General features: G+C 44.1%; 2 protein-coding genes across 7 annotated transcripts in view; one reads left to right on the forward strand and one right to left on the reverse strand.

Annotated features, from left to right (window-relative positions):
• Positions 1 to 2,636: 2,636 nt before the first annotated feature.
• Positions 2,637 to 3,965, reverse strand: LOC128576789 (translation initiation factor IF-2-like). 2 transcript variants are annotated; one of them, XM_053579007.1, is made up of 3 exons: positions 3,811 to 3,965; positions 3,371 to 3,707; positions 2,637 to 3,295 (listed from the first exon to the last, which is right to left on the reverse strand). In XM_053579007.1, the coding sequence occupies exons 2-3, from the start codon at positions 3,609 to 3,611 to the stop codon at positions 2,637 to 2,639; spliced, it is 900 nt and encodes a 299-aa protein (XP_053434982.1). In that variant the 5' UTR covers positions 3,612 to 3,707; positions 3,811 to 3,965. The 2 variants fall into 2 exon arrangements, with proteins under 2 accessions (XP_053434982.1, XP_053434981.1); XM_053579006.1 differs by having other exon boundaries at positions 2,637 to 3,707; positions 3,811 to 3,963.
• Positions 3,029 to 25,148, forward strand: part of SYK (spleen associated tyrosine kinase) — an 88,781-nt gene continuing 66,661 nt past the window's right edge. For 2 of the 5 annotated variants that reach the window (XM_053578989.1, XM_053579003.1), the window contains exon 1: positions 3,029 to 3,142. The gene's annotated coding sequence lies outside the window, so the exon portion shown is untranslated. Of the gene's footprint in view, positions 3,143 to 3,221; positions 3,283 to 6,908; positions 7,254 to 25,148 lie in introns of those variants that run through there. The other 3 variants (XM_053578993.1, XM_053579001.1, XM_053578998.1) reach the window with 3 other exon arrangements.

Raw genomic sequence — 25,148 nt, forward strand, 5'->3', positions numbered from 1 at the left:
AACATTATTTTAACTGAAATAACCCAGGAACAAAAAACAGAATGCTGCATGTTACAAAGAGATGTAATGGACATTAGGCACTCAGAGGGGGTGTGGGATGTGAGATGAAGAATTATCTATTGAGTACAAAGCACACCATTCAGGTGACGGATAAATTAAATGCCTGGACAGCTCCACTATGCAATTTTTTCATGCAATAATAAACAACTTGTACTAAATCTACTTAATTAAAAAAAAAAAGAGAGAGAAAGAAAAAGCACATAAGAATATACCACAAAGACAAAGGGCTAGCATCCAAATTCAACAGTTCAAGAAAGGTAGAACAGAGAAAAATGAAGAGAAATAAAACATTAACAAAAGAATCTAAGAAAATTTTTCGTAAATGAAAATGTTTCCAGATTTGTAACAAATAAGTGATTTTTATTTACAACAAATTTGCCTTATGTTTGTAATAAATAACAATTTTTTCCAACAAACTCCCATATTATCATCATATAACGTCAATTTCAAAACACAACCTTCAAAGTGAAAATAAGATGTCACCAGAAAAACAAAATCAGAATGCTTTGGAGTTATCAATAGCACCATTTGAAGCAAGGAGACAATAGATTAAGGGCTTAAAAATTGTGAAGAAAAATAATGTTCAAATTAGAATAATATCTAATTTAAACCATCAGACTTGATGATGGTAGCGCCATTTTGGATATGGATGCTCTTAAAAATATCCACTTCGGTTTCTCAGGATTGTGTTCCACCAGAAGGACGCAGTGAAGAAAGAAAGAGAAGACATGGAATACAGGAAACACAGCTTCCAAGATAAAAGAAAGGTGAAAGGAAGCACACTGCAAAGAAAAGGAGAACGTCTCTGACAATGATAATCGCAATGTTATGCCGTTACCCGCTGGATGGTCCAAGAAACGTAAGTGAAGAATTTACCTTAAAGTGCTCAAAGAAGCAAAGACTCATTGTCTCTGAAAAGGCCTGAACAAATAATTTTTCAAGGACAGTGAAGGGCTCACAGTGAAACCTAACAGCTACAGTTTGGAAATGGGTTTGGCCCCACTAAGGCTCAGGTAGAAATTTGATCCCCATTGTCTGAGGTGGAGCTGGGTAGGAGGTATGTGTATTCTGGGGGAAGGGAGAGGAAGTCACTGAATTCTTGCTCTTAGTTTCCTGGGGAGCCAGTTGTTGAAAAGGACCTGGTTCCTCACTTGTCTCTGATTTGGTTCCTCTCTCACCACATGGTCTCTGCACACACACTCCCTCCACCAGGGAGGGAAGCTCTCCGAAGCCCTCCCCAGGAGCAGATGCTGGCATCCTGCGTCTTGTACAGCCAGCAACACTGTGAGCCAAATGAACCTCTTTTCTTCATAAATTACCCATCAGAAATTTCTGTACACCCAAGATGCAGAACAGTGAAAGGACATAAAGCAAAATCAGCAAAGACAAAGAAACATGGGGCAAAGAAAGGCTGGAAAAATATGTTGACTTTTAGAAAGATTTTTCTTCTAGGTGACAATTTTAACTTAAAAAAAAAAATCACTACACACTAGTTTGCATGGAAGATGACTGAAAGGTGGGAAGGACCACAGCAATCTAAGGGAGCTTGAAGATGGATCTAGCACTTCAAGAAGTTTCCATGTCTGCTTATGTTGTTTAAGTGTTTCTGCTGGTTCTTAGGTGCCGTTTCCCTGTGGACTTGGTTATTGCTTTAGTCTGCTTGTGTCGGCATAAACAAATACCGGAGGCTGAGTAACGTATGAAGAGGAGAGGTTTGTTTGGCTCACAGTTCAGGAGGTTGTACGAGACGAGACGCATGGCTCCAGGATCTGCTTCTGGGGAGGGCGTCATATCCTTCAGATGAAATCCTAAGGAAACCGCGATGTTAGCAAAGCCTAGTTTTCTCTTCACACACAGATTCAAGACAGGCGTCCTTGTTCCCACTCCCAACAATATTTCAACTCTGAAAACTGAAGCAGAATTAAGTCCAATGATTAACAAACATACCCATAATAAAAATCTTTCATTTAGGCTAAAAAATTAATGGCAGAATGAATGAACGTCCTCTGACATCGGCAGGGAAAAGCTGAGGGCCTCCATTTGAGTGTCAACATTCGCATCCCTTTATTTTTCTCCGTAACAAGTACAATCGAACGCATGGCATCTTTTATTTTAGGACTGCATTCTGGCTCAGGTACACCTTTTTAGAACAGGCATTGCCAACTAGCGTTATCAAGAAGGTCTGGGTACAATTTTGTGGGAAAATTGTAAAGAGGAATGCCCAACAGGGAAAGGGGAGAAGTAAAGGAGAGTGGTTTCAAGACAGTGTTTTAAAATTATTTTCAGGACCCTGGAAAAGGATTATACTTAACTTAGTTGTAGACGCCAAACCAGTTACCCGTAGAAGGAGCAGCGGGGGCGGCCGAGCGCAGCGCCGAGCCGCCAGCTCCTTCCTCGCCGTCCCGCTGCGGGCGTCGCCTCTGCCTCCTGCCGGTGACACTTCCCCATTTGGGACACTTCCTCAGCGCGCTGCAGGCGGCCCGCGCTTCCTCCCGCAATGCGAGAAGCTTGTCATAACTAAACGCTTCAGAAAATAGCCCGGCGTCCTGCCAAGTCTGGAGTTCACCTAGGGGGGGTCACCTCTTCGGGGATTGCCCGGGCCCCCTGGTCCCGGGGTCAGCAGGTCCTCCCCGGCTGACCGGCCTGCGCACTACAGTGCACACCCCATCCACTGAAGATTCTCTTCCCCGGCAGTTGCACTGCAAGGAAGGGGCCAGTGCCCCCGGGTCCTGGGCGAGCCGCGGCGTGGGCAGTCCCACCTTGGGTCCCCGCGCCGCCCGGTGCCCGGCCCTCGGAGCCCCGCGGGAGGGCGGAGCGCCCCGGCCCCGCGTCTGTCCCCCGGCCCGGCGCTCCCGCCCGCGCCCTCCCAGCTCCGGTCGCACGGGCGCGGTCAGCGGGGTGGACTGGGGTGGGCCGGGCCGGGCCGGGCCGAGAGGAAGTACGGGCCTCCTGCCCCGGCGCGCCGAGGAAGTTCCCCAAAATGAGGAAGCGGCACGGCCCGGGCAGCTGAGGCGACACCGGCGCGGGACAGCGAGGAGGAGCGGCAGCCCCGCGCGCCCCGCCCTGGACTCACCTGGCTCAGGTAGGTGTGGCCGCGTCGGCCCCGCCGAGCTCCGGAAGCACTTTTTGGTTAGGAAAGGGGACCAGGAGGACGGGACGCCGCCGCATGCAGGCTCTGCCAGACACACTTCCTTACATGCCCAGACGCCGCGCGCTGGGCAGGTAACCGCAGGGCCTTTTAAAATTGGAGGGAAAGACACGGAACCGTTTGGGTAAAAGGAGGCACATTCTGCCAGCTTCTCCCCTGTACCTGCTGACGCTCGGCATCCAGCTGCTGCGCCAGGAGAGAGGGGCTGAAGCAGGGCGGAAGGGGGCGCAGAGGTTGGGACACGTGGAGGGCGCCTCCGGGACCCGGGTGGCCCTGGGCGCGGAGAGCGCGGAGGGCGCGGCAGCCGCGGGGCCTGGGAGGTGCAGCTGGGATCAGGCACAACCAGAGAAACTCGGTCCGAACTAGAACATTTCCAAACTCGGTCCGAACTAAAACATTTCATCCGTTAGACGAATCCACTGGAAAATGCCTGTGTTTACCAAAGCGATCAGTGTAGAAAGTTCCACGTCTTCAAGGCTCTGAATACACACACCCTTTACTGTGGAAAGAACGTAGTTACAGAACGTCGCAGGTTTGGTAACATTTTCATTGTAATTTACTCAGCCATTGAATGACTTGGAGAGCGAGAAAGTTTTACCTACTGTCTATTTCAGCTACGTTTTTTCGTTTGTTCTGGTTTTGGGTTTTTGTGCGTGTGTTTGTTTTGGCAATATAGCTTCAAAGGGATGGGAAACCTTTCCGTCTAGGCCATATGTGTACTTCTAGGTCCTTTTGACTGAATCCAAATTTTACAGAACAAATCTTTTTATAAAAAGGGATGCAACTGAGAAAGATGAAGCGTTTCCTGCCTCCTTTGGTGCTTAAAAAAGAACAATCTTGAAATCAGAAGGCCAGGTTCCCCACCCTTTGTTCAAGGGCTAGAAAATCACTGAATCTTTTTCATGTTTGAAATATGGTTGCAAATTATTTCATGACTTTTGCCTGACTTACCAAAGATTCGGCTGAACTCAACTAGGACTATTGGCTGAAGAGTTTTTCCTCTTTTTTTCACCGTTCAAGCATTTCAGTATGGAAATGTACCATATCTGAATCTTCATTTAAAAAAAAAAAAAAAACTTATATAATGCCTGAGAATTCCTGAAAGAAATGGAGTTGAATTTACCATCTGATTTCTTTGTTTTAGTAAGAACAAATTCATTGCTTTCACACAGGCAGCATTTTAATTAAATGCAATTAAAGACGTTGATGTGACCTCTTTCCACTCGTGAAAGTCCAAAAGTACAGTCCAAAAGTCCAAAAGTATATTTATAGGTGAACTAAAAAAATTTAAATTCTTGTGAAATGTTAGGTGTTTTACGTGAGAAATCTTGTCAGTTGAAATTATCAAATCATTTTGTTCTATCTTACTTTTAATGTATTTAGAGAAAACTTGCATTGAAACAGAATTTTGTTGTCCTAAATATGCTATAATATCCTAAATATTTAAGGGGTAGCAATGTTTTTGTTACATAGATAGTTTCAGTAATACTTGAGTCAGTACAGTAAGTATGCCCACCTCCTGAACAGTGTTCATGCCAAAGGGACCTTTGCCTCGCTCCCGCTACCTCCTCCTCATTGCTTAATTTTCAGTGAGTTTTATTTCCATTTGTTCACATGTGTGCCCATTGGTTAGTTCCAATGTATTGGAGAGTACTTGTGTGTTTGTTTGCACAGGATTTTGCAACGTAATTACTAGAATGTTTTAAATATTTTAAGGCAGAATAAAAATAGGGTGTATAGTTTAGGTCTTTGCTTTTTCTGAGAGAAGAAATTGTTGGAAAGATTATTTTATTGCTAGATTTAGAAACTTTAGAAATGAACCATCTTGCTCTTCTTTAAGCCCATATTTTATATTCCAAATGCAGGTCTACTCTCTCTGTATTTAAACCAAAGACTTCTTAGTAGAACTTCGCCTATGCAGCACATTATGAACCCACAGTCATTATACAAAAAGATGCATTTTGTAATTCAAGATTTTCTACAATTTGAATTTAGAATGTACATTTTAGAATCAAGGAAGATGTTTCTCAGACCTTAGAAAGGTGTGTATGCTGATACCAATGCTTATGCACCGACCCAGTGCAGTGTGCATAACATTCTGTAACCCCACACTCATGTTTCTGTACTTCTACAGTTAATAGCATAAATATTCTCATTAGGAAATAAATAAAGACTTTAAATAGCTGTGTGCCAGCTTAGGGGGCGGGTTGTGTCACTAAATGAAGTTCCCTAAACTCCTTTTTTTTTTTTTTGAGACAGAGTTCTCTGTTGCCTTGGGTAGAGTGCTCTGGCATCATAGCTCACAGCAACCTCCAACTCTTGAGCTCAAGTGATTCTCTTGTCTCATTCTCCTGAGTAGCTGGGACTATAGGCACCCACCCCAATGACTGGCTTGTTTTTCTAGCCAGGGTCTCGCTCTTGCTCAGGCTGGCCTTGAACTCCTAAGCTCAACCAATCCACTTGCCTCAGCCTCCCAGAATGTTAGGATTACAGGCGTGAGCCAACACCCCACCCCACCCCCACCCCCACCACCCACACACCAAAATTTAAAAAAAGATCTTGCTTTTTAAAGATGAGACTGAGAATGTGACTCCTCTCAACTATTGTTTTCTTTTGAAAGTGAAGTACGTTTATATTGCTCAATATCTCACACATTCCAGTAATAGATGAGCAATACCCTCCTTTCTAGGAGTCTGAAAGAGCAAGATTTCTCTCCATTTTCAACCATATAGATCCTTCAAGTAAGAGGGGCATGTTGCATCCTTTAGTGATATAATTTCAATAGCACAGTTTCTGAGTCTATGATTTCAGAGAAGGAGCAGTGGTTGTTTACAGAAGGGGCTACTGTAGTGTTGTTACCCTTGGACTCTGCAGCTGCTGTTATCTCTGTCTGTTATCCATGCGTAAGGAATGGCGGGGCAGTTTTTACCATGCAGGCTAATTTTTACTCTCACAACTTTTACCATATGGATTTTTTACTCTTTACTCCATTAACCCTTCTTCTACCCTTGTTTTGCTGGTTTTAACAAAACTCTAGGCTGGTTTGGTTGTAATGAAGTAGAGGAAAAAAATGAAACTTAGGCCTTTGGGAAAGAATTTGTTTTAAATGTGTACACACTGAGCATTGTTTCCTTCTAAAGCAATTAAAATTAAAAGACAGAGTCCTAATGAGAGATTCTAATCAAACTGCCTGATCTGCCTCTTATCCTGTTCCTTGAATTTGAACAATTGGAATTCGAACACTAAGAAAAAGACATTTTTCTACTGAGGGATTGTGGGGAGATTAAAAAAAAAAGCATAAATCTGATTGGGTTTTAGGAAAGTCCATTTATTTTGAGATTGTGTTATAAGGGAAATTTTCTATGTGCTTATAATTTTATCCAAGAAAATATTAGTTTGTGTCAATTTAATATTTTTTGCCTTAAAAAGTCAATATTGTAAGTTTTGCCCCATGTCTCTTGAAAAGTGATTGAATTGGAATTTTAAATACAATAAAATTTAGTCATGGAAAGAAGAATATTTGTTTTATGTTAGAGTGGGTTCAACAAATCAAAAGGGACCTTCTCGATTCTTTTCTTTCTCAGAAACCACGTGTTTCTGGAGGCTGGCCAAAGTCACGTGGTGGTATACAAAGTGAGGACAGGAAAATGAATTATTCCTGAAAAGAAAAAAGAAAAGAAAGTGAGGATAGTTGAGAATGTTAGTGATGACCTGGTTACCGAGGAGGGTAGGGTGAGCTTTTGGTCATCTGCCAAAGGTATATCTCTCAACGAGGACCTGCTGTCTAACCCAGTAGTTCTCAACCTTCCTAATGCTGCTGTATATTTTCATTGTTACAAAGGGGCGCGACCTGCAGGTTGAGAACTGCTGTCTAACCCAAAGTGCTACCCACCACTGCTCTCTTATTGCTCCAGGAGGGAGCAGGTTTGGGGCACACAGTAGGCTTCCAGCCTCGGGAGCTTAGTAACAGACATGCCTTGACCCAAGTGTATTACACGCAGGCAGGCAGCCTGCAGGTCTACAGGGGAGGCGGACTGGTGTCCAGGTGAGTGAGAGCCTTCTCCTGCAAACAGTCAATGGGGTGAGAGTGTGCATACAAAGCAGAGGGCCCAGGGTAAAGATTTAGGGAAATTCACAATTTAAATATTGATTTACTTATGTGTACTCTGCCTAGCTATAAAAAGCATTTGAAAGTCCAGCATGGAACTTCCATCGGTGTGTCTTAACTGGTGAATCTTTATTCTGTCTTGGTCAGTCTGGTAATTTATTACATATATCAGGTCCTGTTGAGCTGACACGGAAGTGTTTTTATGTGACCTGAGTTAATGTCTCTTTTCACTTGATTTTCATTTATAATAAGTTTCACTTTTCTCATCTGCTAATACTGCTTCTCAAAAGGAAGCTTATCTTTTTCAATTATTTCTTCTAGAATTCTCTACATTATTCCCTTATTGTTGGCCTGATTGCTAATTTGGGGGAGGTATCAATTTCAGACACTGTCTGCTTCTTAGTCTGAGAACTGAGGACATGACAGACTTATAGGCCACCTGTTACTTCCATCCCTTCCCACACTGTCCCTCAGGGAACTCATTCCATAATTTAGGGTTAAGAAGTTATTTGATATTTATTATTATCATGTAAATTTAGTTTGCTGCTAAAGCAAGGTATATAACTAAGTTTTCATTCTTACATCTCCTTTTGCTTTTCCTGGGGTAAACCCTTCTTTTGTTTCTGTGTTTTCGTAGTTTGCTTTGTGCCTATTATTTTCTTTTTCACTCTGACATAAACCTAAAACCCCTCTTGACACAGTCTTACACAGAGTCAAATGCACCAACTAATCTCTCAGTTCCATTTTCCTTTCTTTTTTTCTGAAACCCTCTGTCTTGTGTGACAGCTGCTCTTTGGTCTCGCCATACATGTATTAGTACCTGAAGAATATTTTGACGGAATTTGTCGATCAAATATATTTTCTGCAAATTATTTATCACACTCTTTGTGGGGCATTAATATGCCTCCTATCAACAGTCACCTCCATTTTACCTAAATCTATTGTTATAATTGTTGAAAACATTTTCCCAAAACTTTTTATTCCTGTGGTTGTCTGTTTATTTTTTTGTAGCATAGAACTTTCATGATTTCTTCCATCAGGATGTATTTTGATTCATGCTTAGTAAAAGATTATTTTCAACCATACTTTAGCAGTTAGCATCTACATTTTAAATCAGTTGTTGCCTTTGTATTTGATCTGACACTAATGCTTTATTTATCGGAGCAATAGGAATATTAATTTTTCTGGGATGGAGAGCCCATGGGACCTTACTGAGATTGCTGGCCTTCCCTGTGATACCTTTGATTCCTCATGTGGGTGCTGGGCAATGTGAAGCAGAATTCCTAGGAAGCTTTGCTCAAGCAAGTGTGGGAAAAGTGAGACAAATGAAGCTCAGCCAGCAGGGATGACTGCTGGGGCCTTTCTCAGAGCTGCTGTGGTTACGTGCATGGAGATTCTCCGAGACCGCCTGTCTTGGCTAGTCGTCCCACACCACCATGGATAGCGTTTGTTCCTAAAGAACCTCTGAGGACTGCGCATCTGCAGCCTCCTTGGTACACATTGTGGCCTCTGGCTGCTCCTTTACAGGATCCTGAGGCTTTTCTTGGAGAGGCAGAATCTTGTGGTTGTTTTTACCTTAAGTGCTAAGAATATTCACACTATTTGATGGATAGAATGCCTCGAAGCCATGCTTAATGAATATTTCTGTAGATAATGTTGAGAATAGGGTCTAAGGTCCCTGTGGGTTTAAATCTGCCCTCCGTTTTTAAGCTGCTTTTGAGGATTTGTAAATGGAGTGATTGCAGACGGTGTGGTTGTGATGTGTGACTGAGACTGTGCCTGCAGTGCCTGGTGCCCGGTGTGTGGTTACAACTGACAAAACTGTCAGAGCCTCTCCCTGGTGGGGTGATGGGAATCGGCCTCTGCAGGTTTGGATGGAGGCTCATAAGAGCATTCCCAGGTAGCTTTCAGATGAGTGACTACAATTTCTTTTTTTTTTTTTTTTTTTTTTTTTTATTGTTGGGGATTCATTGAGGGTACAATAAGCCAGTTACACTGATTGCAATTGTTAGGTAAAGTCCCTCTTGCAATCATGTCTTGCCCCCATAAAGTGTGACATACACTAAGGCCCCACCCCCCTCCCTCCATCCCTCTTAACAATTTCTAAACTTAGTTTCTCTGACCTCCAAGATGGAAGAACTTTCTATCATTTTTCTCTTTGAAAATTTTCACTTGTATAATGATACCTGAATATATATCCTTTAGTAAAGGATTTAGATTCAACAAGCAACTGAAAGGCCCTTGTGGCCTTCTACCCAACCCCACTGTCGGAGACCAGTTAGCTTTCCCAGTCCTGAGCATTTATGTGCATGTATTGATGTGTGTATCTTCAGAAGTATGATGTTGGGGTGTGTGTGTGTGTGTGTGTGTGTGTTGATGATGTTGGGGTGTGTGTGTGTGTGTGTGTTGTTCTTCTTCTTCTTTTCCTCCTCCTCCTCCTTTTTTAGAGAGTCTCTCTGTCACCTGGGCTATTAGAGTGCTGTCGTCTCAGCCTAGCTCATAGCAACCTCAAATTCCTGGGTTCAAATAATTCTCTTGCCTCAGCCTCCTGAGTAGCCTGGCTGATTTTTCTATTTTTAGTAGAGACGAGGTCTCACTCTTGGTCTCACTCTTTGGAACCCCCAAGTTCAAGGGATCCTCCCCTTGGGGCCTCCCAGAGTGCTAGGATTATAGGAATGAAACACTGTACCCAGCCTATGTGTATCTTCTTAATCTCTTTATTACTTTGTAATTTTCTTTTTTTTAATCAACAAAACAGCTCCAAATAGGGGTGGAAGGAGCTTTCCATACCAGTGATTACTATATTTTATTATACTATGATAATTTATTGATAGAGGTTTAGATTTTTTCAAATTTTTGATACGATAAGCAATGCTGTGATGAATGCACTTTTTCTTTTAATAGTTCCCTCTCTATTGCCATGAGATTAATTTTTATCTCAAGAAAGCCCTTCAGCCCTATCCATCTTGTTATGCAGTCCATCTACTGAGATTTTTTATTTTTTATTTTAGCAATCAGGTGGTGAATTTTCAAGGAATGCAGTTAGTTCTTTTTTGTTTGTTTGCTTTGATGATGATCAGGTTCTTGGGTTTTTTATGGCTGGTTCCAGGGGGGACATTCTCTCCTTGCACTGTTGCCCCCGTCCTCCTGGGGCATCAGCCCATCTGCTTGGCTGGAGCTGCTCCCTCATGGTGTCAGCTTTCCTCATGCGCTGGGTATTTCCACAGTGTGCGCAGTTCTTTTCTTGAGGTGCCCTATGAGTTAGTCTTCTGAGGCTGCATTTGTTGGCAGGTGAGATGGGAAGGTGCAACGTGGAGATGCATGAGGCAGGGTGAGCCAGGACTCAGCGTGTGGGGAGAAGGGGCTCCCTGTTCTTCACGGACGCTGTGCCCTGGTGTCCAAACCAAGCCTCACATCCTTTCCCACAAGGCCGGGCGGGGGTGGGGGGGTTGCTTTTGCTGCTTGCTTGGCAACTAAAGAGCACTGGTTCCTTCCTGCTCCTCCCTGCTTCTCCCCTCTCCTCCTTGCCCTTCCCTTCTCCTCTCTGCTCCTCTCCTTTCCTCTCCACTCCTCCCTGCCCCACTCTGCCCCTCCCTCAGGTCCTGCTACTTCTAAGGCCCTGCCCCTTTGCTGCCTGCTCGCATTCAGTTCTGTGGTTTCCCCCTCTAGTCTGAGCCTATCTTGCTGTGTCTTTCAAGGGCAGCAATATTTCCAGGCTGCTAAAGATGCGCCTCCCTAGCTCCCCAGCGTGACAATGTTTCCCCCAATGTTGCTTTTCATGTTGTTTCTGTCCTTTCTTTGCATTGATCGCTGCTGCATAGGCTTGAGGCGGAAGTCCACCGCTTCCTTTTCTTGTTAGCAAAGCCAATCAGCTGATGGTCACGGCTATGTGAGGGAAGTCACGGTGAAGAGGAAGGAGAAGGGGCTAGAGCTGGGTGCATCGCAGGCCCGGGGGTTCGGTTTCCCAGGGTGCGAGTTGCTGGCCCTGTGGTCATCACCGCCACTCTTGTAGCCCAGCCAGTGACTCTGTGGTTCACACAGGAAGGGAGTCTAAGAAGTGGTGTGAAGTTCATCCTGCTATTTCAACACTGAGAGTCCAAAATCATGGATTTCTTAGAAGCCTGTGTAAAGATGCATAGGACATTAGAAGTGGACAGGATTGAAGGGGGTGAGGGGGAACTTGCCCTTGAAAGTTTGCTGAAGAATCAACTCACAATTGAGGCAGAATAATAAGACAAAGGATTTATTTACAGTGCCCATGGGGAGAATTCAGAGTGGTAACTGAAGTTTCCAGATACCTTTATATAGACTTCAGGGGGGAGGAGGAAATTGAGGAGTATTAGGGTGTGAACAGCTGCTAGGGCAGATGAATGACTGACTTGTGGATTAACCTAGGAGACAGATGTTTATGACTGAAATGATTTGGGCCAGGTCCACTACATTCCCGACCCTCATTCCTGACATATGTAGAGATAACAGGAAGGGGAAGGGGTGTCAATTGTCCCCTTTGATCCTCCAGTGTTTCTGGACCTTGAATGGCCTTCAATTTCAAATATTCTTTACACGAGAGGGTCATATTTTGGGGTGAAATTTCCTTCACTCCTTCAGGATCTTAGGGACCGTCTCTTTCAGCCAGCTGAGAAACAGTGAGACCCAGAGAGGGAAAGGGATTTGTCCAGCCACTAAGTGACATTGCTGGGATGTGAGCCTTTGAACCTAAATGTTTCTAATCCAGAACCAGAGTCCTCATCCATTTCTTTTCTCAGGAGTGGATGTGCTGTCATGCTCATGTGATGGGAGGACTCAAAGTCCTATTAACAGATTCAGGGAAGCCTGAGGGAGGCCATGAGCTCAGTTCAAGGCAGGTTGGTTTTACTCTTTTACCTGTAGTTAACTGTTGTGATCTTTTACCTTGTGTTGAGAACTTAAGCAAATTCAGTAGGAACTGGCAAAACATCCTGGACCACTGGGTGGTCGTCATGAGGGCATCTGAGGCTTTGATGTGTGCCTCCCTTCCACGGAGATTGAGCTCACCTCCAAACCTACCATCCAACGTGAATTAGTGTCTTGTGGGAAGCAAGCGTGAACCCCCAGCCTGAGCACCCCAGCACTGAGTACCCCAGCACCAAGCACCCTAGTGCCGAGTACTCCCAGCATCAAGCACCCCAGCACTGAGTACCCCAGCACTCATGCCAGACCTTCACATCTGGGGCTGTGTCCCCATCAGGCAGAAAAAGGCTAGGGTGGGGGGGTTCTGATGTCATGGATGTCTGAATGAGAGGGCTGGGGTATAATTTCAAACTTTCTGCTTGGTGATGGAAATACTTGTGATGCAGTTGGGCTTTCACTGATTCAGACAAGGAAGGGTGGCACAGCAGCTGGGCAGGAGGACTCGTTTTAGAAAGAAGGCAGGAAGGTAAATGTTGGTGAGGAATGATTTCCCTGAAGGAGCCACCAAGGTCTGTAAAGACTGACATGGAAGATCCTCCTGGTAGTGTATTTCCTCCTAGAGAGCTCTGGAAACTGTCAGTATACCTTCATAGAGGAGCAGCCTATTACATTTCCAGGGACCTCTCTACAAAGTCCTATATACTCAGCAACTTAAATAGCAGAAACGTATTGTCTTACAATTCTGTAGCCCAAGAAATCGGAGATGGAGCTATGGGCCATAAAGGAGGATCTCTCCTTGGCCTGGGGAGGCGACTTCGTCTTCATGAGGCGTCCTCCCTGTGTGTGTCTCTGGGTCCAACTTCCCCTTCCGTATGAGGACACCAGGCCTGTTGGATCAGGGCCACACTCAGCAGCCCGATTTTACTGCAGTCATCACTGTAACGACCCTCTCTCCAAATCATGTCTCACTCTCAGAGGTTAGGGAGTTGGGACTTCAACATTTGAGGTTGCATGGGTGGTGGGGAGCGGATGGCCACAATTCACCCCCGAAGAATGGTTAAGTGAAGACTGAGGATTATTTGGGGAGGGGAGTAGAGTTTGTTCGGAGAGAAAGTGAAGTTTACATTTTTGCCTCTGGCTGCTTTCGTAGGCCTGCCATGTTGCCAATGATTTTGTGCTTTTTACAGTTTAGAAAAATAATGATAGAAACACTTGTGATGCAGTTAATAATAGAGTAAGAAGGTTTGCTTGGGGGATAAAAGAGCAAGTAGACTGAGACCAGGAAGAGAACTACTTTAGAAACACAGCCCCCATCATAACTGCTGGCCACTCTGCGACTTGTATTTGCAAGTGTAGAGCAGGGTCACTCCCTCCACATTGTGGTTTTTCTGTTTCGCCTTCACGAAGAGCACGTTTCTTCTTTTCACATCTTCCTTGCAAAATGGACAAAACTTCAGATTCCACATATTGTGAGGAAACAATGTCGAAGTTTTCCAACTACACAGAAATGAATAAGGACTAAGGTTTTCTCTAGTCCCTCAAAATCCCCTTGAACAAAAAGTTGGTTTATTCACTCAGATTTTTCATTCGGATTTGTCTTGCTATTACAAAATAAAATGTCGCAAGGAATTACTGTAGGCACATATATTTCTCCACTTTTGTCGATATATATGTGTAATAAGTTTCTAAAAGTGACTGTCCGGGTACCGAGGGGAAGGTGCTGGAGCCATCTGAAGCGAGTACAGTGCACAGAGGTCACAGAATATTGTGCATGCAGGTACCACACCAATTAAGCTTGTTGGAATACTTAAGGTGGCATATTTCTTTCACTTTAGATTGACAAAAACTTAAAAAGTCAAACTTATGAGAAGAGCCATAGAAGAAATGAAAATGCAAGTGTTAAGAGGGGACAAACCCCACAAGATCGTAGGACAAGTTTCCATAGAGGCTGCATGGGGGCCTTGAGCAGAGCAAGGGGCTGTTTCACAACAGTCAGGGCGGTGGGGACGGAGGGCACAGTGGGGGTTATGAGTGGATGGATGATTTTAGAAAAATCATATTGTTTGCAAAAAACAAAACCTTGCTCTTTATACCAAAATAAATTCCAAATGGAACATAGGCTGAAAAAACAGCAGTGAAGTCATAAAAATACTAAAAGAAAACGTAAGTAGGTTTTTAAATAACAGTGGAGTGAAGGAGACCTTTCTAAATGTGAAAGAACATATAAATTCATAATAAAACAAGATCAGTGAGTAAAATTTCCTAAAATTTTAACCAAATTCCTATATATGTGAAAAATATACATATGTAAGTGGAAACAAAACTTGTAAGATATATTTATTTCCAATGCTTGTAAGCAGCAGTGGCCTTAATATGCAATGAGTTCTTTCAAATCAAGAAGAAAAAAAAATACAGCTGGGTACCAGCAAGTCTGTTTGGTAATATCTTTTGAAATATAAAACACACAAGTGCTTTGACTCAACTATTTCACTTTTAGGAACTTATTACACATATATATTGACAAAAGTGGAGAAATATATACACCTACAGTAATTCCTTGCGACATTTTATTTTGTAATAGCAAGAAAAAAAAAGGAAAAAAGAAACACATAGAAAGCTGGTTAAATAAACTACAGAGTATCTAATCCATGGGTTTGAATCCTATGCAATCTTTTAAAAAGTGTAGAATTTGTGTACACCAAAATATAAAAATGTCCCTCTGCTTCATTTGAAGCAAGAAAAAAAATATGTCTAAGACTGGACGAAAAAGTAAGGTATAACATATCACTGTATTTTTTTTTAAAATGCATGCATGTCCGTGATGATGTAGGCTGCATTGGACTGTTATTTACTGCACACAGATGTGTCTCTGTCTATACAAGTGTGTGTGTAAGTAAATATATAGAGTGATCTGGAGATGTGGGTACCGAACTCAGAGCAATAGTCATTTGGGGAGGGGAGGAGAATTGCTTTGGAAAAAATGTGAACTTCATAGTTTTACTCTGCCTGCTTTTGATGTTTGCAATATTGACAATGATCGTGAGTATGTGTTCTTTTTGATTAAAAAAAAAAAAAAAGAAGAAGAAGGTTAGCTTTGGGGAAAAGGGAAGTGAGTAGGATGAGACCAGGAAGAAAACTAGTTTAGAAACACAGGAGCCATCAGGACCCTGGGCACCATTCTGTCTTCCAGCAAGGAGCTAGGCTTCCAGAGGTCAGCTTGCTTGTGCAGAGTTACAGGGGCAGGTTTCCCAAGTGTGCTTGCACACAGCCATCGCTGTGAGCTGGCATCAGCTACTGGTGCCAAAGAGCCTGGGGTGGTCTGGCCTGTGGCCTGCCTTTGGATGTTTTTTAAAACCACTGGCACCGTACCTCCACCCAGTGCAGCGGCCACCATTGAGAACCCCTGTTTTAGAACTAGATGGTAGGATTTTATAAAACAAGCACATTATTGAAGGCCAATGAGGTTTTCACCAAATTGTGACTTATTAGTACTCTGGGTATAATGACTGCAGACTCTGGGCAGGCCAGGGTGTTTCCTCCCTGTTGGATGTGCGCAAAAAGAGATAGACAGGCGGACTGATATGGAGGCCAGGGGCAGACTCACCATTCCCAGAGAACTTGGCTGGCCGTCTTTGGGATTTCCAGAGGAAGCCATCTGATGGAGAATGTCGGTGGGTCCACAGCACACTACTCTAACACCTGCAGGACATGAGTGCAAATACAATCATTCTCAGAGCGAGAACATGTGCCCTGGTCAGATAGCAAAGCCCACCTGTAACATTTTCTACAGGAGATTTTCTTTTTCTTTTTTTTTTTTTGTACAGACAGAGTCTCACCTTGTCGCCCTCGGTAGAGTGCGGTGGCATCACACAGCTCACAGCAACCTCCAAGTCCTTGGGCTTAGACGATTCTCTTGACTCAGCCTCCCAAGTAGCTGGGACTACAGGTGCCTGCCACAACGCCCGGCTAACATTTTCTACAGGAGATGATCTGAATGGTTTCCCTCTTTGAGGTTGCTTTTAGCATTATTGTTGAGCCACCGTACTTATTTTCTGTCAGACCGTTTGTCATCTGCATTCTTCGTGTGAAATAGTTTTTCTCATGAAAGAGACATAAACAATCTCACTCCCTGGTTTCTTAGTGTCTGTGGTTGGCTTCTGGGCCCTGAGCTGCAGCTGGTGGTGACATGAAGTGTTGTCCTGTTGTAGGCCCTCTGGGCACAGGCTGCAGCCACCACCTCCCTGGCCCCAGCTGCCACCGTCCACACCAGGCCACATTTGCCTGGGAGCACCTGGGCTCATCGCATGCCGTTGTGTTCACACTTTGTGTTAAAGTCTCCAGGAGCGTGGCTTTGACCTTTAAACATCCAGTTCCAAGAAGTGGCTCCGAGCCCCTCTCTGGGGGTCAATGTGGTTAGCAGAAGTAGACCACACCCCCAGGTACTGATTCTGTCCTTTTCTTGCTCTCCCACCTCATCTGAAAAAGGAGGCCAAAAATACCTGCTCCTTGGGTGGTTGTCAGGCTCAGAGATGCTCTATGCAAAGCGCCGAGCACACTGGCTCCCCTGCAAACTGCTCGTGGCTGGGTGCAGAGAGTCAAGGGCAGGTAGCTTCGAGCTACCCAGCTACTGAAGAAAAGGGTCTTTGAGGAGCACAGAGATTTTAGTAGACTTTGTGGAAGGGTCACAAAAATGGCCCTTGACTAACAGCGTCACTTAACTTTGAAACAAACTGCCTGTCTTTGTCCCGATGATGTGTGTCAACCTGCTGGGTTTAATAAGCAATACATAGGAGGGTGTTGTCCTCAATTCTGTCATCCCCAGTCATTGGATAAGGACACCGTGGGGGTCATGGCAGTGCTCTCACTCTGAAGTTCTCAGAGGATCTCTAGGCCCTTGTCCTGCAGTTTAAAACTTTCCGTGGAGACCACACTGTGGACATATCTGTGTGCTCTGCGCTCCCTGCCTGGCAGGCAACTTCTTTACACATCGTGGGTTCTCTTAGAGTTCCTTCCTCATGTTTTTATATATCAAATATGATTTGGATACAGTAAAACCAGGTATTTAGAGAAAAATGTGTCATCCCCTTAATAAAAGAAAAATCCACAGCCTCCAAGTTTGGCCCAAGTAGGAGAAACTTCTGGAAGGGAGAAAAGCCAAGACCACACAGACTCTGTCTCTGGGTGTGTTTATAACATGCCCTGTGTCCCCCTGACCTGCAGCCTGCATCGTGTGGACTCGAGGTGGGCACTGCCTGTTGCTTTAGTGTTGACAGTGGGTCTCAGTGTTGATAAATGGGCCTTCCCTGCTTCCCCACCAAGGATGCTTGCTCAGGGTCACTAGTCACATGTAGCCATAGAAACCTTAATTATTTACAATTAAATAAAATTTGAAATCCAGTTCTCAGTCACACTGGTCACATTTCAAGGGCTGGTGGCCATGTGTCGAGCAGACTAGGACAGTCATTGTCATTGCAGTGAGGTCTGCTGGGCGCCGGGTTACCCCTCAGCCTCATGCAGCTGTCCCCAGGAGAGCCCAGGATGGTGACAAGCTTCTCCCCACGTCCCACCTTTCTTAGCTGTCAGTGCCTTGATTTGTGCAAAGGGTGTTGTCACACTCACAACTTTTCCACTCCTGATTTCCAAAGGGGATCTGATCCCTGGAACTAATGGAGGCACCAAGAGCACCCTCTTTTTTTGAGATGAAACCCTGAGTCTTGTACACAGGGTTCTGGCCTGATCTCCTACTCAACACGCACAGACACAAGTGCACACACAGACACACGTGCTCGCACACGCATACGCCCTCCCTGTATAAAGTCTAGTTAGTGGCAGTGCTACTGACAAGACCCCTAGGAACTGATATGGCTCCTGTTCCTACCTTGAAGTGTCTTCTGGGTGGGAGCACAGCCTTGGAGAAGGCTCCTAATTCATCCATCCTCGGGGCAAGCACAGTTGGTTTGGAATTGTTTCTGAGTGAAAAAAACAACATTTTGTTCAAGGGGATTTTGAGGGGGTAGAGAAAACCTTAGTACTTATTCATTTTTGTGTAGTTGAAAAAAATTCGACATTGTTTCCTCATAATATTTGGAACCTGAAGTTTTGTCCATTTTGCAAGGAAGATCTGAAAAGAAGAAACGTGCTGTTCGTGAAGGCGAAACAGAAAAACCATGATGCTGAGGGACTGACACTGCTCTACACTTTCAAATACAAGAAAATAAGACTTTTGTTTCTGGGAATGTGTCCCGTTTGCTCATTTAGGAAGTCCTTGAGGTGGCTGAGGGGAGCACCCGAGGTTCCCCTCGGGAGTGGCAGGCCTGAGGCAGAGACATGCAGCTGGCCCGTGGCTGGAATTCCTGTGCTGCTTAATTCGAGTGGAGATAAAATACCACAAGAGTGGTCGCTTTGGGGAGTTCATGCATTGCAGGACTTCCTGTCATGATTCAGCCTGACATCAGGAAGCACAGCCATGTGTCACCTCCCTAAGGAATGTCACCCCACAGCCAGCACTTAGGCTCAATTTGCGGCAAAAAATGCAAATTCTTTTTCCTGAATTCGATACTGTTAGCACATATCAATATTGTGCTAACAGTATTGATATGTCTAAAAATCATTGTGTGCAAGGTTGGGGGGGTGGTTATTGAAGTAAAAATGTTTTCTTGAATGATGGTTTCACATACTTGTTTAGACTCCAGTGTGGAAATTGGGATTCTTTCCTCAGTCCTGTCTGTTTCTCCTGTCTGTTTGGGAGCCCGTGTTGTGCTCACTGCCGTGGTCAGATGTATTTGGATCGATTTTGAACCTGGAGCCTTCCCTATGGAGTTGATAATTCTCCAGCAACTGATTATCCACTCTGGCTATGCACTAGTCTCACCTAGAGAACTTTTCAGAAAATGCTGATGCCTGGGCCCATCCCCTGGAGATTCTGAATGTATTTCTGGGCTGAGAAAACAGCTCCACAGGTGTCCCACCACAGCTGGGCTGCAGAATCACCAATCTTGGGCACTTGTTCTGTATGAGTCAAACTTAGCTAATGAAAGCCGTGGCCGGGCAATTTAGTGCTCATCAGAAACACTCAAGTCTGGTTCAGGGCACTGCAGTGGGCTCAGCCGGCGTCCATGTTTTTTTTTTTTTTGTATTTTTTTTTCCATATCTTATTAACAGACTCAAATACTATGCTATTGAGTTCAAGAGTTTGATCCATTTTTCAAATAGAATACACCTTTTAAAACGCTCTTCATAACTGTTAAACGGATGAATGAAAACATCTGTACTTCTTAAGCAGTTGGTGTCTTACTATAAAGAAAGGTGCAGCAAATCCAGATCCAGAGAACTAAGTCATCATAGCTAGTAACCACCACTTATTTTCCACTGAAATGGCTAATTTTCTCACCACTCATGTCACAATCCAAATCACATGTTCAGCGTGCCATCTTCCACATGGTGATTCCAGTGCCCTAGTCTTCTCAGACCTCAGGAGCAACTCAGGATTGAGTTGGACTTGTCTACTCAGTCCTCTGGATGACCCAGCCCATGTGCTCCTTCCTCTTTTTCTTCCTTTTTTTCTCCTTCTCTCCTCCTCTTCCTTCTTTTTTCCCAAAGATTAATTCAAATTGCTCAGGCCACCAAGGCACCTGGCCTCTTGGGTCACCAATGACACATTTCTCAGCTTTTGCTGTAAGGTTTTTGTTTTAAATTAGCTTCTTAGGAAACTTGGTCATCATTTGACTGCGAATAAAACGTTTTTGTGAGTGCTACAAGGAAGACCATCCTCTGCACGATTTTGTTTAGGTAGGACAAGACTTTTCTTTCTTTCTTTGTTTCATTCCCCCCCCCCCATTGGAATAGTAGCTATTTGGTGGAAAATATCAAGATCTAAGTGAACATAACTTTAAAATTAAGAAACAATTGGAATTCAACACAGGGGAAGCACTCGGTACTTTCTCCTCCAGGTATCGGATTGTCCATCTGGTTTGTGAAGGTGATGCTTCCACCTTCTATCCTTGACTTTGTGCTGCTGTCAATGGAGAGTTTCTGAGACAAGCTTTCCTGTGGGGGGGAACTGGAGCCCAGATTGTAAGAGTTGTCTGTGACTCTTTTGTCTGTCTTTTCAAGGCACTTGAATTTTATGGGGGTAATGTGAAGATGCAAAGCCAGTTTAATAGAAAGACCCAATATATGATGTTTTAACTACTGGGGAACATACAGAGTCTAGACGTGAGGCTGAATATTCTTTCCCCTGTTCTGCGTACACCGAGTCGCCCATTGTTGTAATGGTGACCATTTTAAGTAGATATCTCAGAGCAGGCAAAACCTGGCTATTTCTATCCTTCGTCCAAAGGAAGGATGAAAAGAAGGTATTCCCCCTGCATTACTCTGAAAAACTCAAGAACTTTACATGTCAGTTTCTAGTTTCTGACTTCAAAGTCACACATTGTGGATGAAAATACTGCCCACCTTAAACAAACTTCTTGGAAAAAAAGGTTGCCATTGGATTTTCCAGCCTCGGAGGGTTCCTACCCTCTAGTCCTCTGCTCTTGTGAACACTTCTCTCCTCTCCAGATTCCAAGAAGCATACTCTCTTTTTGGTGATAGGAGTGGAAGAAAGGCTTTTGAGAGACCTGTGTGAGCGTCATCATGCTGGGCTTGTCAGTGTTGCTGGGAGGGCTTCATTTGTTTCCATCTGCGTGGACTTTAAATTTCTTGATTTTTGTGAATCTCTAAACTTTTGTAATGACCCAAGGATTAGATTGTTAGGGCTATCGTTACAAAGTGCCATAAAGTTATTGGGGCTTTAAACAACAAAACGTTGCTGTCTCACAGTTATGGAGGCTGAAGTCCACATAAAGGTGTCAACAGGGCCAGGCTCCTCTGAAGCCCTGGGGGGAATCCTTCCTTGCCAGTTCTAGGTTCTGGGGTCCCCGAGGAATTCTTGGTGTTCCTTGCCTTACAGCTGTGACAGGATCTGGGGCGGCATCCATGTTTTTAAGGATCATGTGGAGTGATTTTAAAGCAGGTGTTTAGAAGATACACAGCTGTGTTTCTGTCCTTCTGATTCTTGATGGAGACATGAGAGTCTTCCTAATTTCCACAGTTATTTTGGCCATTGAAGCCCCTCACTGCAGCCCTGAGCCCAGCCAGACTATGTGCCGCCAGGTTGGACGCGTTGCCACCTCTGTAGACCAAGTGGACTTGCCCTTCTGTCTTCTGGCTTGATGTATAGCCAGAGGCTCAGTAACATTTTTTAAAATAGCTTTTTTACAAATTAAAGTCTTGAAGAATTATGGGTATACAGTGGTGTAATGACACACGCATACAGTGCGGAATGATTGAATCAGAGTAATGAAGGTATCCATTGCCAGGGATGCTGATTATTCACTCTCTCCTCCTGTCCAACTGCACTCAGCAGGCTCTGACCATCCTCTTCCCGTCTCCCTCCCACGCAGTCCCTGGGAAGCCCCGTTCCAGTCTCTGCCGCTTGGAGTTTGATTATTTGAGATTCCACGTGAGTGGGATTATGTGGGATTTGTCTTTCTGTGCCTGGCTTATTTCCCTTAGCTTCATGTCCTCTGAGTTCATCCATGATGTCCCAAATGATGGGATTTTCTTGCTTTAAGGTGGAATAGGATTCCATTGTGCATATGTGTTCCTTAAAAAAAAATCACCTATTTATCCTCTGATGGACTCTTAGGTGGATTCCCCATCTTTGGCTATTGGGACTGATACCGTGGGGGACATGGCAGTGCAGGGTCCCGTCAACATGCTCATTTCAGTCCTCAGGACATGTATACGGAAGTACCACTGCTGGGTCATCTCTTAGTTTTTCCCTAATTTCTGTCTTTGGTACTGTTGCCTTCCCCGGGTGAAGGACATCAATGGCCATTTGTTTCCTCTCAAGTAGTCAGTTGGTCATGAACTTCCTTGCTGTCTTGCTCTTAGTCTTGTCCCGAGTGATGGCTCCTATCTGAGGAGGACAGACCACCCTCTGCGTATTCTTCTTCTGCTGTTTTTTTCTCTTGTTGTTTCTCTTCGTTTATTCTTTTCATGTAATTTTAGGTTCCTCATCTTTGAAATAAATTACGGAGGAGCTCAAGATGTGTTCTAGTGATCTAACAGAACATTTTATTCATTCTCAATAATGCTTGGAGAGAGAGAGAGAGAGAGAGAGAGAGAGAGAGAGAGAGAGAGAGAATGAATTGGTCTGATCTGTATTTCCTCTCCGTGAGACAGCCAGCCATTCAGAATTTCCTCTCCTGTTCATCTTTAAGAAATGGTTGGCTTTCGCCTGCTGTGTAGAACCCTCAGCTCAGCAGGCTTTGTCTGGGGTGGTCAGCAGCTGAGACCCCTTGTCTGCTGAGAGGTGTTTGGCTGTGTGGGGGCAGATCCCTCATGCCTGGCCCTGTGCCCTCCTCATGGTGATGAGTTCTTGCTTTGTTAGTTCCCTGGAGGGCTGGTTGTTTAAAGGATCCTGGCACCCCTCCCCTCTCCCTTACTCCCTTGTCTTCACCATGTGACACACCTGCTCCCCCTTTGCCTTCTGCCTTTTTGGAAGCTTCCTGAAGCCCTCACCAGAAGCACCACTGCCTGCAGAACCATGAGCCAAAGAAACCAATTTTATAGCAGTGCTTTTTAATGGGTGTGCTGTAAGAGAATCTTAGGTGTGCCACAAAAACTTTTTCCTGCAATCCCATTACTAGGCATCTACCCAGAAGAAAAAAAATGATTTTATCATAAGGACATTTGCACCAGACTATTGATTGCTCCTCAATGTACAATCACCAAAATATGGAAGCAACCTAAATGCTCACCACCCCCAGAAGGGATTAACAAGCTGTGGTATATGTATACCATGGAATACTATTCAGCCATTCAAACAGAGACTTTACATCTTTTGTATTAACCTGGATTGGGGTGGAACACATTCTTCTTAGTAAAGTATCACAAGAATGGAGAAGCAAGAATCCAATATACTCAATTCTAATATGAAGGCAGTAGATGAGTTAATACAATGGGGAGATGTAGGGGAATGAGGGACAGCGAGAGGGAAAAGGGGGCTGGGGGACCACAGTGTATGGCACACCTCTTGGGGGCAGGGCACAATTACAAGAGGGAATTTATCTAACAAATGCAATCAGTGTAACCTAATCCTTTGTACCCTAATGAATCCCAAACAATAAAAAGATTATTAAATTATTTTCAAAAGAAGTTCAAAGCCCAGTAAGCATATTCTTTTTATTTACTTTTTTTTTTTTGATCAACATAATGTAAGTGTGCTGTGGAAGTTTATAGGTTCAAGTATGCCGTGAGATAAAAAAAAAAAAAAAAAAAGGTTGAAAAACACTGCTTAATAGCAACACAAAACGAACTGACACAGGACCCTTGGGTGCCAGGCTATTCCCTGACCAGGCTGCTGCCTCGCTCATGCACACTGCGTGGGTGACCCTGGCTGTGCCGTACAGCATGTCTGCGGCATTAATAACACCTGTACATGAAAAATTTCCAAATATTGGTATCTGCTCACCTGTGTATTGATTTTTATCATAATCGATGCTTGCCCATCTAGTGTGTGATCATGGAGTCATTCTTGTGAATGTTCTAGAAGTCCCTCAGAACGGACGAAGAATGAATCAGAGTCACATTAACGTTCCCATGTCAGATGACACGCAGCCGATCTTTATCGTTCATGGGTTCTGTGAATTGTGAGTTTACCTGTTCATGAGAATTTATTGGTAACCCACACCTCAGTGTTCTCAGTGCTTTCCTGGTCATGTGAGGTCACGTCCCTGTGGCACAGAACTTGACTCACTCGATGTGCTTGTTCCGAGCCTCTGACTTCTTATTTCAGCTTGTACTGTAAACAGTGTCCTTTCCCAGTCAATTTAGTGAGTGCCACGTGTTTTTATTTTTCTTTTTTACATGTTTGTGATGTTTTTTCTCCCTGGTGGTTTTGCTATTTAAAATGAACTGAAGGGCTGTTTAGTGTCCCTAAGTACAAGACGGTTGTGATGTGAGAAAACCTGTGAGAGAGAGAAGCTTCGCCCAAGCACGAGTTACAGTGCTGCTGGCCGTGGGTTCAATGGCAGTGACTGAGCACTCAATGTTAGACAAAGTGTCTTTAAGCAGAAACACGTAAAACGAGTTATGCACTAGTTGGTAGTTGTGACCACAAGCTCTCCACATATAACCCCTGAGGAACAGAGGATCAGCATTTGCTAAGCAGCATTTGGGGTGACTTTATAGAACATAACCACTTTGAATAGTGGGAATCAACTATATTTTGTTTTTTCTCTTTTACAAAACAAATAATTTTTAAAACCAAGTTAAATTTGACTGTTTTGTGAGAAGTGTGTTTTTGAAACATGTGAACTACTTTATAATACAGTGGAATCTCTTAGCCTTGCACTTCATTCCATCTGCCCTTCACTAAGCGGGCACAAGTTTCCATCAAGCTCCTCTGATGTGCCTGGCATGGTTTTGGTCCCCAGAGGGCGTCAGCAAATAAATCCAGAAACAGAAAGATCACAATTTTAGGGGTAAGAAGCAGTCTCATCAACTTGATATTTCTGTTTAAACTTAGCACACCCAGTGACTTCTCACAATAAGATTTTTCTAATTGGGTGGCGCCTGTGGCTCAGTGAGCAGGGCGCCGGCCCCATATACCAATGGTGGCGGGTTCAAACCCAGCCCCGGCCAAACTGCAACAAAAAAATAGCTGGGCGTTGTGGCGGGCACCTGTAGTCCCAGCTGCTCGAGAGGCTGAGACAAGAGAATCGCCTAAGCCCAGGAGTTGGAGGTTGCTGTGAGCTGTGTGACACCACGGCACTCTACCGAGGGCAATAAAGTGAAACTCTGTCTCTACAAAAAAAAAAAAAAAGATTTTTCTAATTATCACACATCCTTCTTATGAGAAGATCATTTTTCATGGTCAATATTTCTAAAATAAAT

The sequence above is a fragment of the Nycticebus coucang genome, chromosome 2 (assembly GCF_027406575.1).
Source record: "Nycticebus coucang isolate mNycCou1 chromosome 2, mNycCou1.pri, whole genome shotgun sequence".
Classification (NCBI taxonomy): domain Eukaryota; kingdom Metazoa; phylum Chordata; class Mammalia; order Primates; family Lorisidae; genus Nycticebus; species Nycticebus coucang.

Bases quoted from the DNA above. Each gene is read 5' to 3' on its own strand.
- LOC128576789 (XM_053579006.1), bottom strand. From the start codon at position 3,611: ATGAAATGTTTTAGTTCGGACCGAGTTTGGAAATGTTCTAGTTCGGAC.